This window comes from Pinus tabuliformis, chromosome 8 (genome assembly GCF_031772625.1).
Source record: "Pinus tabuliformis cultivar Carrire ecotype Pingquan chromosome 8, CPIR1, whole genome shotgun sequence".
Classification (NCBI taxonomy): Eukaryota; Viridiplantae; Streptophyta; class Pinopsida; order Pinales; family Pinaceae; genus Pinus; species Pinus tabuliformis.
In genome coordinates, this window is record NC_142294.1 from 444,888,148 (window position 1) to 444,905,706 (window position 17,559).

Consider the following 17,559-nt stretch of genomic DNA (forward strand, 5'->3'; position numbering starts at 1 on the left):
ATCGTTGACCACTACTATTCCACTGCTGCTCGTTTCCATTGCGATTGCAGACGATGATGTTTAATTTGGTGCCCATGTATACTATCGTCAATCAACTTCGAGACTCAGATGAATTTTTTTTCGTTGACCACGGTCAAAGGATGTGACTGGAAGGTCATCGCTCGAGCCGTTAATCCAAATCATTATTGGAATAAATAATTATATAAAATTTATATCATAAGTTATATATATATATATATATATATATATATATATATATATATATATATATATATATAAAGTGAATATCTCTGACGAGCTATACAAACCAATGACGAATTACATGCGCTGAGATAACAAGCGCAACATGAAGAAAAGTGTCAACGATAAGCTTTGACGACAAAGATTTTCGAAGAGGAAGACAATGTTATGAATATAATTCATAACAAATAAAATAAATATAAAAATGTAAATAATAAATAATCAATATTAGATTATGTTAAAAAGTCATTAAATTAAGTGCCTTAACATAATACCCTGCGACAAATTGTTCTACATCTCATGGAGGGGTTTAAAGGACATGAGGGTGGGCTTTGATTTTCTTATGTATGCATAGGTCATGAGACCATTTTTAATTACTCTCTATGTGCCCCCATGTTTTTAGGGCTAAACCCTCATGGCAATTGAACCTTGCTCAATGATGAAAAACTCCTTGCTTTCCACCATTGGATCCAACTCCTTTGGACTCTTATAAAGGAGGACATGGGGGTGAGCTTGATCCACTTATATGTGCATGGGCCACAAAACCGTTTAATATGGTATATCCGGGAGCAACCACACATTCAACTACTACCTCAAGGTGCCCCCATGACTCTAACGCGGGCCCTCCTCCCCATGACTCCAAAATGGAAACCTCCTAGTAAGAAAGCCCAGGCCAGAGGTTTGGCATCACAATGTTCCTTTCCTCCTCCTCCCCCCCCATGACTCCAAAATGGAAACCTCCTAGTAAGCAAGCCCAGGTCAGAGGTTTGGCAGCACAATGTTCCTTTCCTCCTCCCCAAAAATATTTGAATGGAGCATGGCTCAACTACCAACCATAATAGCAACTCATAACCCAACGAACTTGACTAAATTTGAGCAAATGGTTCAAGCAATTGAGTTAATCCTGGGGGCTCTTTCACTTAGAAAATGCCATCAAATGTTGTAGAATCTGAATGATAGTCTATTTATAAAGTGAATTAGATAACAATTTTGGTATTTACATTGTTGTAAACTTTCTATTATGAATAGAATCATATTTTTGTGGATGGTCCAAATTCATTTATGAATGTGATCTCTTATTAATAGAAATTTAAATGGTTTGATAAGTGTTGATACTTATTAAAAAAAAAAAAAAATACTCCTGTATACATGTTTTTTTTAAATGTTTCTTATCACAAACCCGGAGAATTTGTTTCTTGTTTTAATACATTTTCTCATCTCATCTCACAATTTGCATTTTAGTAACATAGCTACCACTAGCTGACCTCGATATCTATCGGTATTTATAACAATTAAATGATAATGGAAAAACATTAAAGACATTTTTTTTTGGGTGCTCATGCATCATGAATACATTTTTGTTGCGACTCTCATTTTCTCCGTCTTTTTTTTTTGTTATTGTTTACTGGGATTTATATAAAATGGAGGTTAGATGGTAATACACGGTAGTACATACAAAACTCACACTCCTTTTTGGGGACTGATCGAATTAGCGACCCCAACAAATAATTGGTTTTCGATGCACAATCCCTTCGGAAAAATAATGCATGGAAATTTCTAATTTGGGGAAGTGTACATCAAAACAAACTCTCGGAAATACCAAATACACTTCCATATGATTCCATATGAGGTATCAACTGCAAAATGACACAGAATTATAAACATTTGATGTTACAAATATATAAAAGAATACATCGCATGAATAACTCCACATAAACGGATATTGGAATACTCTCTTAACTGTTCACTGTCATGTATTTGCCGTGATGAATTCTCGGTATTCTCTCTTCATCTTAACTCCAGGGATGTCCCTGTATGCCAATAAAGGATCAATTTTACGTGATCACAACTACATGTAACACGTGATAAAATGTAAGCATAGACGAAAGGAATTTAGCTTCATAAACTTGACAATTGCTCATACAACATCTTATCAAAAGGAGGCGATCACGAGAGCAGTATCTTAATAAAAGTTCGTAAGTATTGTGAGATAAAGGAGAAAAATAGTGCCAAAAATGATATCATAAATATGTTAAAAGCTTTTAAAATTGAAATTTGCTGGATAAAACAAATAAGTAATGTGCATAAAACTAAGATGAAATACCCCAACAACATGGGTGAAAAAAATATATATATATATATTAGAGACACGAATTCTTCTATCATTTGTACGTTGAAATTTGCTAGCTAAAATAAATAAGGAATATTTGAACAAAGTAAAATGAATCAGCTCAACAGCATAACGGGAAAGACAAAATAATACTTATGGATTCTTCAGTAACTACAGTTCGTGTAAAAAGGTCTTTGATATACCTTTTGATTTCCAACAGAATGAGAAATCTCCCTGTTTATGTGGTTGCAATCTCATTGTTATCATTATAAAAAGAAATCTTGCATTTGGCAGAAAGACAGCTCTAAATTCAAGCAAAAGGAAAAAAAGAGGTATAGAAGTCATCAAAAACCACATTCTTGTGACCTCTAGAAGGCATTTTGCTTATAGTAGCAAAAGCATCCTGTCAATTGCATTATTGTGGATTTGCCATATGGGTAAAGATTCAAGAATAGATTCGGAAGTGATTTCCACTATGGGGAATTCATGAGGTATGTGTAGGTCATGTTAGCATCTCCTCCGTATCAAAATCATGTATGGATCAGGGTACAAGGTCTCATTTGAAATCATTGAGCAGCATTGTCATTCAATTGGTAAATCACTTTTATGCAAGAAAATACATATCCAGAAAAGAAAGGCTACTGAAGATGGTTATCTCTAAATCAACATTTCTGTTTCACAAGAAAAGAAAGGCTACTGAAGATGGTTATCTCTAAATCAACATTTCTCTTTCACAAAAGCCCTTAAAAGGGGAACCTTGGATGGCAAAGTGAGTGCATCACTCTTGGTGCAACGAGGGAAATATTAAAACAAGTATTCACTAATAAATTTTCCTGATTGCACCTTCGAATGTAGTGCATTGCAAATCAATTTTAGCTTCATTTCCATTATAAATTTTCTTAGTCAAGTTTTTGGTCTATTGATTAGGTTTATTATATTCCTATTGTTGGCCTAGGATACAATCTCAAGTTTTAAAACAACAATAAAAAAACAACCCCAGATTTTATGATAAACAACTGTAAAATTGGGGCTGATCAATGAGTAAACAAGAGTAGAAATTACAACAATTTTCAATGGTTGAAAACAAATATAACAATAATAGAAACCCTAGATGTCCATCCCCATTGTCCTACTCTTATAATCTTTTGTTGGAACACCAACGACCATGATTAAATCCCCATCAATGGCTAAGACCATCTCCAACTCAATCCGTGTGAGTTTCTAGAGCATTATCACTTTTCTCAATTAATTGACTTTAACTAATCGATTTCCCTAAGTTAGACTTAGGCATTTTTTAATTATCGAGCAATTAATTCAATTGAGTTGTTTTTGGGTGTTTTCTCCCAAAACATTTTCCGGGTTTTGGAGATCTCATGTTCCTTAGCTTCTCCAACCAAAGTCGAGAATAGAACACATGTCCGATGCTACAAAAAACAAACACTCCCTCTTAGCGAGGAAGGTGTTCTCTCCCATAACATCTTCCCTCATGATGTTGATGTCTAACAACTGTGATGATCTACCATTCTCCACCAACTACTGTGCAAACTTCGATTGAACCATATAGCATTTTCGTTTCTTCTTACACTGCACTATACTCTTGTACTACTGCCAACACTGCTTTGCACTGCAACTGATCTCATGTTGTTGTTGTTGTTGTTGTTGTAACTACTAAAATTGAGAACCAAACTCAAATTTGTTGTGCCCCTGCACTAGTTCTGCAACTATCTCAGACTCTTACTGCTACTAGCCTTTGCATTGTCCACTGAGTAATTGTTTACGCCCCGACTGGTACTACGCCCCTCAACATCTGACTGCAACTAGCTCTACGATTGTCCCTCAAGATCTGACTGCGCCATGCCGACATTGATCCATCTGCTGCTAAATACTGTGGGCCCCTATAGCAAGGGTAATGATCTAGTGAAGAAACACCTGTCCGATGCTAACCTCCTTGGGCCCTGCCCAAATCTTTGCAACTCTGGGACTAGAGCTCAAAGTCTCCCCACCTCTCTCCTAGAGGTATAGCTGCATACAAAGCAAATTCGTCCTCCAACCTAGAAGACAAACTATCGATATCTATCAAAGCTACTACCTACTACTGCTTCTCCTTCTTGTCCATCTTCTTCTTCAGACACTAGGTACTGTAGTGACCAAACTCACCACATATGAAGCCCTTAATCTTCGACAAATCTTTCCTTTTATTTCATCCTCCTTGTGAGCCTTGTCCCTAACTAGTATAGAAATCTCTGTTTTCCCACCCCGGTTTTCAGTTTCTCCTTATTTCTCTCATGTAGTTAAATGCCCATTCCCATAACCATACATTTAACAGACTGAAAAAAATAAATATTGCTGAAAACACAAATTTTGGAAATTTTTCAGAATGCTGGAAATTGCAGAATTAAAAATCAGCAATCAAAAACAGCCATTAAAACACATTAAAACACTGATATTTTTGGTCAACTTGACCTTGGAAAAACCCCCTACAACTCTTGGGGAAAACCAGTTTGAGAGCTCTTTATTTCTGAAAATTGCCTTTTTACAGTGAGAATTATTCAACAAGCAAATTTACAACTTATCTCCTTTCCCGTGCCTCACAGCAATCTGGAAATTACAGCAAACAGGACAGCAATAAATGCTGTACGACCTCCGTTTTGTGTGCAGAAAAATCAGCAAACTGCTCCTCGATTTTTGTGCAAAAATCAGCCTTTCACTATGTGCTGAATCAGCTGTACAAATCTGCTCAACTGCTGCCTTGGAATGTGTGCCAAGCTGCTGTCTCCTTCTCCTCCCTGCTCAGAAATCTCTCTTGCTCTCTTGCTCTCCTTCTCTCAATCTGCTCATGAAAGAATGAATGACCTTTTCCTCATTTTCCTCCTTTAATATAACTCCAAGTGACTTTTGGGTGATCCAAGTGACTTTTGGGTGATCTCTAAATCCAATGGCTGAAATAGATTTAGATCAATGGTTGAGATTAAATGCTCATTTAAATCTCACTTTCTATTTTTTAATTCACCCCACTTTAATAAAGACCCACTTAGTCATTTATTTCCAAAGTCACTTTTCCTTTCTAATTTTTCATTGACTTTATAAAAGTTACTTTAAAATTACACTTAGTAACTTTATCACTTAAAGTCACTTTTAAATTAGATTTAATTTTATAAAATTATAAAGTCACTTTAGGAGAAAAATTAAATTCTTTTGGACACTTTTCCCTAGGCCAAAGATCAAAGCCTAAGGGAACCACCTGTCCTCCGGTACCAAATTTCAACACTCCCTCTTACCGAGGAAGGTGTTCCTCACCACACCCATCTTGTCTCTGAAGTAGACATGCTTGCCCCGTGGTAAGGCTTTGGTAAGGATATCTGCAACCTGGTCATCAGTGGAAATATACTCAAGCTTCGCAGCTCCCTTCTGAACATAGTCTCTGATGAAATGATATCTGATCCCGATATGCTTTGACCTGTCATGAAATACCGGATTCTCCGTGAGTTTAATGCAACTCTGATTATCACAGTAAATCACTAAAGGTCTCAACGGCTGACCAAATAAGCCAAACAACATCTTGCGAAGCCAGATAGCCTCACAACTAGCTAGACTGGCTGCCATATACTCTGCTTCCGCTGAACTCAGTGCTACTGACTGCTGCTTCCGGCTGAACCATGACACTACTGCTGAACCCAACCCAAAACAGCACCCTGAAGTGCTCTTCCTATCAGAAGCACAACCTGCCCAATCAGAATCAGTGTATCCTGCCAATCTCACTCCATATCCCTGCCTGTAGTCCAGACCATAATCCACTGTCCCCTGCAAGTACCGCAAAATGTGTTTTGCAGCCACCCAGTGAACCTTCCTAGGCTCACACATAAACTGACTCATCGTGTTGACTGCAAAACAGATATCTGGTCTAGTGTTGACCAAATACATCAAGGAACCAATCAGCTGCCTATACAATGTGGGATCCACCAACTCGGAATCCGAAGCATGAAGCTTCTTCCAGTTGGTGATCATCGGTGTCGACATGGGTCTACAATCCTCCATGTGGAATCTGCTAAGAATGTCCACAATATACTTCCCCTGCCCCAGGAAGAAATGCCCCTCCTCCTGCCACACCTCCAAACCCAAAAAGTAATGCATCAAGCCGATGTCCTTCATATCAAACTCTGCCGCAAGATCTCTCTTGCAGTGCTTTATGAGTCTCTCTGCACCTGTAATGATCAAGTCATCCACATACAGCACCAGAATGAGAGGCTCCTCACCAATCACAATAAAGTAAAGGTTCGGATCTGCCTCACTCTTTGTGAAACCCATCCCGTGCAAGTATGCATCTATCTTGGAGTACCAAGCTCTGGGAGCTTGCTTCAGGCCATAAAGGGCCTTCTTCAATCTGCACACATGGGACTCCTTCCCATGCACCTCAAAGCCCTGTGGCCGCTCAATGTACACCTCCTCCTGTATGAAGCCATTGAGAAATGCGGTCTTCACATCCATCTAGTGGATCTTCCAACCCATCTCTGCTGCTATCGATATAATGGAGCGGATCGAAGTATATCGAGCCACGGGAGCGAAGGTCTCCTCATAATCAACTCCCTCTACCTGGGAGAACCCTCTAGCCACAAACCTCGCTTTGAATTTCTCAATGCTGCCATCTGCAGCATGCTTTACCTTGTAAAGCCATCTGGAATTAACCACGGATTTGCCCTCAGGCCTCGGCACCACCTCCCAAACATCATTCTTCATGATAGAAGAATACTCCTCCTGCATGGCCTCTCTCCAGACCTATTGGCTAGCTGCCTCCTCATAGCTAGAAGGCTCAGAGTCAAGGCTGCTGGTAACCATCGCCATATAGCTACAAAACCTCTCAGGTGGTCTACTCTCTCTGACCGACCTCTTCGGCTCATCAACAGATGTGGCATCTCTCAAGGTGTCCTGAAGCCACTTGGGCTTCCTCTTCCCTGAGCGCACTTCTCCCACTGGAGAATGAAACTCCTCCTCCTCATCATCATCAGTAGCCTGAACTCCTGACTGTCTGTCTGCTGTCCTCCTGCCTGCACCTGAACCTGTAGAAGCTGAGGTACCGTGTGAACTGTCCATCAGTGCACTCCCTAGTGAACTGCTCTGTGAACTGCTCTGCAAGCTGCCCGGAGCACCACCCCTCTGGCTCGATGAGCCACTGCTCACTGACGGACCTGACATCCTCATAGATGTACCTCCTGATCCTCCTGATCCCTGCCCACTGGATCCCTGCAACTGACTCAACTGCTGCTGAGGGTCTGGCTGATCCAGATACTCTAACTCCCGTGACCTCCTAAAGGCCCTGTCCTCCTCGAACTTCACATCCCGTCTGACAACAACTCTCCTCTGTGCAGGAATGTAAATCCGAAAGGCCTTTGAGGTCTCACTGTAGCCCACAAAGATACCCTTCTCTGCGGTGGGCTCTAGTTTGGTCCTCTTCTCCTTGGGTATATAGGAGTATGTTATGCATCCAAAGATATGAAGATGACCAATATCAGGCTTCTTCCCAGAGAAAGCCTCCTCCGGAGTCATGTGCCCCAAGGCACGATGCAGACTCCTGTTCTGCAAGTAAACAGTTGTGTTGCAGGCTTCTGCCCACAAGAACAATGGCAACCCCTGATCATGTAACATGGCTTTGGCAGCCCCTATGATGGATCTTTTCTTCCTCTCTGCAACTCCGTTCTGCTGGGGGTTGTAAGGAACAGCGAACTCCCTCCTAATGCCTGCCTCCGCACAATAGTCAACAAACTCTCCACGGGTGTACTCTCCTCCATTGTCCGACCTCAGGGACTTGATCTTTCGACCTGTCTGAGTCTCCACAAGAGCTCTGAACTCCTGAAACCGCTTGAAGACCTCACTCTTGGTCTTCAAGAAATAAATCCAAGTCCTCCTGGAGTGATCATCAATGAATAAGACATAGTACTCATATCCACTCAAGGAAACATGAGACATCCGACCGCTCACATCAGAATGAATCAAATCAAGTATCCCCATCGCTCTGTTGTCACTGCTGGGAAAAGGGGATTTGGCAAACTTGCCCATCGCACAACCTCTGCAAGTATCAAAGTGATCAGTACTGAAATTTGGCACACCTGTAGTGATCTCCCGCAATTTCCTCAAGGCTCCATGATACATATGTCCCATCCTGCGGTGCCAAATCTCACACAGCTCAGAACTGCTAGCTCTGCTGTCGGTACTACTGCTCAATGCCAAAAGGGGCTGGAATGCAAACTTGTACACCTTTGCATGGCGTAGACCTATCACTCTAGCTGAATCAGCTGGAGTGCCCCTGAGATACATCAACACCTGTCCTCCCCTGAACAGTACCTCATATCCTCTGTCCTCCAAAGCTGAGACGGATATGAGGTTCTTCCTCATCCCTGGCACATAAAGAACCTCTGACACCTTCAAGGGAGGTTTGGACTCCCTCTGAAATGTCACTGTCCCACCCCGACTGCTCTAACAACTCTGTCATCACCGAGTACTACCTTGATATCAGTGCCACTCTCTGAAAGCTCTGAGAAGTACTCACGGACTCCTGTTATGTGACGTGAAGCCCCACTGTCCACATACCAGATACCTGTAGATCAATGTTTTACGACTCCAACTCCAACTCCGACTCGGTAATGACTCGGCCGGCTCGATTTCAATGACTCGGTCGTTGTAAAAAATACATTAAATATTTCTTTTTTTATAAAAAAACATAATTTTAAATATTTTAAACATAATTTTAAAGATTTTCATTCATGTTTCCAAACACAACATTATAATATAGATGGAAGACAACATATGATCAAAGTAGGCTCATGAACCAATCCATTATATCAAAATGGTACCCAATGGCAATACATAGTCAACTGTCATACATGATCAAAGACTCAAAACAAAATACAAATAACCAAGGAGGCCAGAAATGGCCTCTACAACAAAAGTAAACTGTGATGGTGACCAGACTCCAATACTAGTACTACTGGCTAGTAGCTGCTGCCAGAGGAGCCAAGATCATCTCGACCAATCTCTGGATCATCATCATCAGAGTCAGACAAGGGGCCCCATGCCTCCTCATCATCATCGTCTCCAACTGCAACTGTAGAAGTGGTGCCAGTACCACTAGCAGGCTGTGCAGCAGATGCAAGCTGAGATAGAGTAGATATGCGGCTGCGCTTCTGTCGTGGCTGAGTAGAGGAAGCACCTACAACTGGAGTCCTACTCCTTGCTGGCTGTGAGACTGAGGCTGGTGGATCGGGATCTGCATTCAACTGAACAGGCTGAAGTTGATGTTCCAATTCAAGTTCATCAAGATCCTCATCAGGATCAAACTCTGGTGCACGACTCTCCACTACCCAATCTGATGTTGGATCAATGTCTTCCAACACAATGGGATCTTAATCAGGTCTTTTGTTCAACAATTGGTTCCGTCTGAGCCGAAGGTTGTATTGGACAAAAACTAGATCATTCAACCGTTTTTGCTCCAAACGGTTTCTCTTCTTTGTGTGAATCCTCTCAAAGACAAACCAATTGCGCTCACACCCAGATGCACTGCAAGTTTGACTCAAAATACGAATTGCAAACTTTTGCAATTGAGGGCACTGGCCACCAAAGGCCTCCCACCATTGTGCTGCAAAAAACACAGGAGTGTAATGAATTATGAGTTAGATGAAGGCTGAAGCTCAACAAAATTACAAATCATATCTAACTTTCAAATTATAAATGATTTAACAAACTTTAGTCTTTAATAAAAAAAGTAAAACTGTAAAACCATTAAGAAATTGAAAATTGAAATTTTTGTTTACCTGGCTCATCTGCTTCTCTTGCAATCTTTGCTAGGTTCTTCCCAAAGGTACCTGTTGCATTGCTGAAGGATGTGACCTGTTGATGTATCTGCAGCTGATCAGACTCCGATGGGATCATGCGTTCAATGCAATCAACCAGTCCATCTCTGACCTCCCCCCTCAAAGCTCCTGACTCCTTAGCTTTATAATGATACCGTGGGTTCAAAAAATACCCAGCTACATGTATAGGGCGATGGAGTTGATTGTTCCATCTTTCATCAATGATTGCCCAAATGGGCCCATACTTTGCCACTCTATCCTTGTATGCTGTCTTTATTTGCTCCTTTGCTTGATCCATAGCCTCATAAATGAAGCCCATAGCCAACCTTTCCCCATCCACCAACCACAACACCTTAACTAGTGGCTCAGCAAGCTTCACAATCTCTGCTGCCTTTCTCCAAAAAGTTTCATCATGGACTTTCCTTTTCAATTCTCTGTCTTCTGGTTTGTTAGACCAATTGCCTCATTCATCACTGGAAAACATCTTTTGCAAGTTTCTATGTTGGGAAAGCATAGATTGCAATGTCAAAAAATGTGTAGCAAATCTAGTGATGGCAGGCCTAATAATATCCTTGCCTCCAGTGTGTTTCCTCATGAGACTCAAAACCAGTGTATGATTGTAGATAAATTTTGTTATGCTTTTGGCATTATCTACAGTGTTTCTGACCCAATCTAATTTTCCAATATCCTCAAGCATGAGGTCTATACAATGTGCAGCGCATGGGGTCCAAAAGATGGTCTTGTGTTTTTCCTCTAACAGTTTACCAGCAAGAACATAGTTAGAGGCATTGTCTGTGATGATTTGAACAACATTAGCCACCCCCACATCCTCAATAACCTCATCCAATAGCTGAAACAACAAGTGGCCATCTTTTACCTTATCAGATGCATCAACTGATTTTAAAAACATGGTTCCCTGTGGGCAGAAGACAAGAAAGTTTATGATGGTACGATTTCTTTGATCAGTCCATCCATCTGACATGATGGTACACCCTGTTCTTGCCCATGAGTCCCTGAACTCTTGCAAATACTCATTAATGGATTGAATTTCTTTCTGCAAAAGAAACCCCCTTAGCTCTTGCATAGTAGGGCCTTTGAAGCCTTTTCCAGCAGCATGTATGGCATCAAACATAGGCTCATAATATGGTGAACGAACAGCATTAAAGGGGATATCAGCATCATACCACCATCTAGCTATGTAGTCACAAGCAGTCTCCCTCAATTCTTTCTTCCAATGGTCGTCTAAAGTGGGCTGAATTTGACCTTTACTAGCTTCAGGACCATGTGCATCTGATGGAAAGGAGGGAGTGAAATAACTTTTGATAGTCAGATCACCCTTCATTCTACCCTTTCCCTTATCTTGAACAGAACCAAAAGAGGGAGGAACATAACGGAAAGGGTTGGATGCCTCAGTTTGAGGGATAGAGGAAGAACCCTCAAAATCATAGTGGGGGTTGGTAGCCATCATTCTTTGTATCTCCCTCTTCCTCCCAATTTCAGCCTGTATCTCTTTTTGCCTAGCCTTATCTTCTTTAAATTTTTCAACGCTGGCCACCAAATTCTTTCTAATCTCCTCAATTTCATCAGAGGGACATGCGGTAATTTGGCCTTTAATCCCTGCCAAGTGTTGTTTCAGCCTATGAATCCCCCCAGGACCTTCCTTAATTTTCCTATGGCAAAACTTGCAATGCATCTGACTATCAACCATTTCAACATATGCCCAAGCAGGATCTTTTGCTTTAGGTGCCATTTTTTGACTAGGAAAACAATCTGAAAATGAAAAAAAAAAAAATTGATTCAATGTTAATTTATTTGACAAAAAACACTCTCTAAGCTTTCTTGATATGCACCTAAAATTTACTAAGCAAAAACAGATTTATAGAGGTGGAAAATAATACCTCCAGGCACAAACTGCCTCTTCAAGTTTGCTCCAAGAATCAGCTCCCCAATGCTGCTCCAAATGGCTGCCCAAGAAGCTCCTCACTCCAGCTACAATGCTCCTCCAAGACTCCTCACTGCTGCTCCAAAACAAGCTCAAGAACTCCTCACTAATTCTCAAAGAAGACTCTCACTCAAATGCATAAGACTGTTGTGAGTGAATGAGAGCATTTGGCTATCTTAAATAGGGTTTGGGAGGGGGAAATGGACCCCAAAAGAATTTAACAATTTACCATTACCCTTTGGAATCCATAAACTGAATTTAACTTTACCAAAAATCACAAAAAAAGTGAATTTATTTCATGTTTTACGCTGCCCAGTCGTAGGTTCATTGACTCGGCCGAGTCAATACGGACCCGGCCGGGTTGACCGAGTCAACTATGACTGGGCCGAGTCATTGGATGACTCGGCCGAGTCATAGTTGACTCGGTCAACCGAGCCGGGTTGCTGGCCGGGTCATAGTTTTTGGTGCTGGCTCGGTTCGAAACGGCCGTTTCGGAGTTGACTAGGCCGGGTTGTAAAACAATGTTGTAGATGCTCCGCTAATCGAGGGAAAAGCATGCTCCCTCTGAACCTGTGTGGCAGGTGATCCTGCAGTAGAGGACTCACACGTAGTGAACGCAAACTCTCGGTCAAAACGACCAGCAAAGTCCTCAATCTCTGCTGAAGCTGCCACGTCCTGGTTCTTCCCCTTCTTCTTCTTCTTCTCCGGACACACAAGGAGGATGAAATAAAAAGAAAGATTTGTCGAAGATCTCGCCACACAATCAACTCCAAATTGTCTCTACGTCAACCTCTGTGCAGGTTAAAACTCGCACTGCCTAGAATAGATGCAATCTACCACTGTTGACTGTCTCTTCCACTGAGAAAGATTCATTGCCCCCCTAGAAGAATTTCCCTGACACTCAGCTACTGAATTGATCTCTCCTCCAACTGAATCGAACTGTCTTCTTGAGGCTCTACACAAGCCCCTATGTAGCCTCTTATGGAATAACTCGATCTCCTCTCAATTGCCTCTTCTGAAACTGGAAATCTCCTCCAAAATTTCTGCTGCTACTTTGCTCTACTGTTGCATTCCTTCTAGCTCGAACTTCTCTCCCATGCGCGATCTCTAAAATAGGGTAGCTCGATCTGCGAAGGAACTTGCACCACTGGTATATTTTCTCCATCCCCATCGTCTTGCTCTTATAATCTCTCGTTGGCGCACCAATGACCATGATTAGATCCCCATCAACGGCTAAGATCATCTCAAATGCAATCCGTGTGAGTTTCTAGGGCGTTCTCACTTTTCTCAATTAATTTCCTTTAATTAATCAATTTCCCTAACTTAAGACATTTTTAAATTATTGATCAATTCATTTAATCAAGTTGTTTCTGGGTGTTTTCTCACGAACATTTTCTGGGTTCTAGAGATTTCATGTTCCTTAGCTTCTCTAACCAAAGTCAAGACTACAACACCTATCCGATGCTACAAAAAACTAACACAAATTGCCTTATTCTTTTCGCTACATGGTAAAAATGTGATTTCATGGAGCATCTTGCTATTGGAGATTGATTGTTGCATTGAAGACATCTTTTTGGGAAGGCTTTTTCTTGGAAGGTTTTGTAAGTTTAATGTTGATTTTTCATTATTTTGCATGTGAATGAATTAATGCTAGGATATTTGAATGTTCCATGACTAAAGGCATATTGCTTATTGAAGATATTGGTAAAAATTTTCATGTTAAAGATATTCTTCCTTGAAACCATAAAACTCCTAGTATGCATCTTCTATTTAATTTCTTCCCTCACAACAAAAGCCAAAAAAAAAAAAAAAAAAATATATATATATATATATATATATATAGAGAGAGAGAGAGAGAGAGAGAGAGAAATAGTTAGCATTTTACAAGAGGAAAATATAACCCCTCCCTGCCCCCCACCCCCCACTTGCTCCAAACAATTTTCATTCTCCTTTGAAGTTTGCCCAAGTAGGCTTAGGCATTGGCCAAGGTTTTGTTGATCAAGATAATCATCAAAATCAAAAAAATTCCTTCTTTTATATCTCCTAGCCTTTTTAAGGGAAGCTGCTAGGGCTTTTCTAGGGCCGAATTGCTTGTAGGGTTGTCTTGGGTGGGTGTTTATGAACAAAACTCTTGGGTTTGCCTCTATAAATCACTTAAACACAAAATATAGGATTTGTTGTGATAGAACATCCCTAAATAGGGCTGACATCATCCTTCCAAAGCGATCTGAGCTTGTTTTGTTACAGCATCTTAGGGCTGGGCATCCTGGTCTTTTCTAGCTGTTGCATGTTCTCAAAATTTCAAAATTAAAAATTTATTTGAAACCCTAGTTTTATTCCTTGTTGTAGCCCTACATTCCACTCTTATAAGGAATTTGAGTGGCTGAAATATATTTCTGTTATAACTTGCTTGGTGCTGTGATTTCTTATCTTTTATGCAGGTTTTACACCAGCCTTTAGTAATTTTCACATTTGCACAGTTTGTGGATAATATTGCATTAAAACAAGCACTTTATAAGCCCTCTAAAACAGACCTAAAGTGAACAAACCCTAAAATCTGAAATTTACTTTGATTAACTACCTATTCTATAACTCACATGTCATAATTCTTTGATGGTAATTTGGCTAGTTACATAGGCAACCTAGTACTTGACTTGTCTTGCCTTAAGAAAACTAGGTTCTACTAGGGAAACCTCCCTTGTGTTGGACTTATTTTTCATGGTAAAACAAGGGAATAGTTGAGTTTAGGCTTCTGTGATCCATATCAAGTTAAGAAAGATTCTTCGGCGAAAATCACATGAAATATCATTTGTCGACGCGTTTCGAACCAACCAGTGTGGTTCATCGTTAAAACAAGGGAATAGTTCTCTAAGTGACAGCAGCAACACTTCTAATGTTCCACTAAATACGACATTTTGTGATAACAGGTACAAATTGGGTGCGATATGGATACAAACATATTGAACTACAACTACAATAATAGTTACCTTTAATTTACAATGCACCCATACTTTAACCTAAAATGTTTTTATCCTCATCACACCTGAATTTCACACTTGTCTTTATTCTAGACACTCAACATAAATACAAGTTGGCTTTCCTAAAACATATATTTCATAAGTATATTAGTGATTCATAAGGGTACAATATATGTGCGATAAGGATAATAACATTTTGCACTACAGCTACAATAACAGTAAAAACCTTTCATTCCCAATGGAAGGGTATGGTTATTTTCCTTTCCAAAGGAAGGCATTATGATGCATATACAACAGATACAAGTACAACTGAGGCAAGAAAAAAGTACCCATGAAAATATGTCTCGTTTTTTTTGGGAATAATGGAAAAAGAAAAATGAATTCATCAAAAGTTTCAAGAGGATAGATAAATGGGAAAAAAATGTTATTTTTAGATTGTGAACGTGTTGTTTACATTAAGTCCAAACAATTGATCTAACTCAAAAATCCAAAATAAACTATAAGAAATCTACACTAATTCACTTACTTCAGCTTTTCTTTGTTCTTGAAGAATTGGACATACGGTGTTCCCATTATCCCTGCTGCCTCAGCAATTTCAGGATCCTCTTCTATATCAATCTCAACGAAGTGTATACTCTTCTCAAATTCATCAATCACCTACTAAGAAATAGCTTATGTTACCATCTAGATTCTAAAAATAAAAATTTGCTATATAACTACTGATATCACATAGATTTTATTATTTGATGCATAAGTGCCAACATGGCCATATTTTATGAATGAAAATGTGCAGAATTCAAGTTGGAATGCATACCACTTTCACCAAATCAAAGTGCTGATGCAAAACTATTACTTTCATGTTTATAAAGAAAATTTAGGGAGGATTTAAATATCTCATAATGCGTGTAAAAAAAAAACAATTCAAAAGGATGAACCAATGTCGAAGACTATTTGCCAAATACCTGATCTTCTTAATCAAATGATTCAGAATAGTCATACTTAATGATATTACAATGGAGTTGGTTGTTAATATATCTACTTTGTTCACACTATAATACAAATGCATGTAATCCATCAGTATATTTCATAAATTAACTTATTTGGAATAATGGTTATGAATTATCTTATCGATTACATGCTACAAATTGTTCATAACATGCTTCTCGAATTTCTTGTCCAAACCATGGAAAAGGAAAACTAAATTCCAATAGCCAAGAAAATACTATAAATATATGCATCAGAGAAGTGACCATTATAGTTACCTTGAAGGACTTTGTTTACAGAATTGGCAAACAATCACAAGCATATATTAGAACTGCACATTGGGTTCAAAAAGAGCTCTAAGTTTGTCAACACTTTGGATAGAAACTATTTGTTTGCCATACATAGTATATATTGTGATAGAGTTGTGGATTCGTCTTGCAGTGACTTGAGCGACATGTTTGTTTGGTTACCGCAAAATCTAGAAGGCTTAGTGCATAGCCTCACTAGGAAACCTAGGTCGTTCTGGCAACAAGATTATCCACCACTATCACCTCAATGGCCTCTCTCTTGTTGTTTGGTGGTGGATGTTATGCCCACAAGGGAGGCTTCCTCAACAAGCCTTGGAGGGTATTTACCTAAGGTAAATGAACCATTAAGGGACTTGTGGATAATATCACCCAACAAGGTCTTCAATAAATAACAGCTCAATGGTGTTATAGATCTAAAGGTCACGGAGGAAGGTACTGGATGGCCATGATAAAAGCTACAAATAACCAAGCACACTTTCCACCAGCCCCAACGAACTAGAAGAGTGCTGTTATAAGCTAGGGCTTCTACAATATGAAGGTTTACAGGATGCAATAGCACATAACAGCCAACCAAGATAGCCTCTAAAGGATAGATTCAACCAAGGATCTAAACCTACCAAGAGGCAAGCCAGGGAAAGGGAGAATTTTAAAGTTTTTAATGGTTTTATATCCATAAGACAGCAATAGAATCCTAGATGTCAACACTATTTTGTGGATAAAATACAGTTAATGCTAGATTTTTCCTTTTCAGTTTTGTTAATGCAATTTTTACCAATAGAATAATGAGATATAGATGCAAAATTACCATAAAATGTAAATTAAAACCAAATCCTAACCGTAGTTAGCAAGAAATCAGGAGAAGAAATAAGAATTTAGGATGACCACCACTACTGAACTAGTGCTTTTACTCAACAAGGCAATGGAGTCAATTAGGACAAGGTCAATGATAGAGGGCCTTGGATGAAGAGGGTAGAAAATCAAAATTATTCTCTTAAAATCCCCAGCAACTTCTTTATGTGGGAGATTAAGATCAAAGGATGCATGCACCAAGTTCTTTTTGATGGATTCTAACAAAAACTTTCACATACTATAAAGAATCAAGATTTTGAAAAAGATATTGCACTTTTTAATATGGGAAACTAGAAAACCTAATTTT

At 39.6% G+C, this 17,559-nt stretch overlaps 1 protein-coding gene across 2 annotated transcripts in view; it reads right to left on the reverse strand.

Annotated features, from left to right (window-relative positions):
- Nucleotides 1-1,885: 1,885 nt before the first annotated feature.
- The window catches only part of LOC149235966 (thioredoxin reductase NTRC-like), a 377,594-nt gene continuing 361,920 nt past the window's right edge, over nt 1,886-17,559 (reverse strand). For both annotated transcript variants that reach the window (XM_089372292.1, XM_089372293.1), the window contains exons 9-10: nt 15,638-15,768; nt 1,886-2,051 (exon numbers count right to left, since the gene is read on the reverse strand). In XM_089372292.1, coding sequence (XP_089228418.1) covers nt 1,991-2,051; nt 15,638-15,768 — 192 coding nt within the window. In that variant the 3' untranslated portion in view covers nt 1,886-1,990. The remainder of the gene's footprint in view (nt 2,052-15,637; nt 15,769-17,559) is intronic.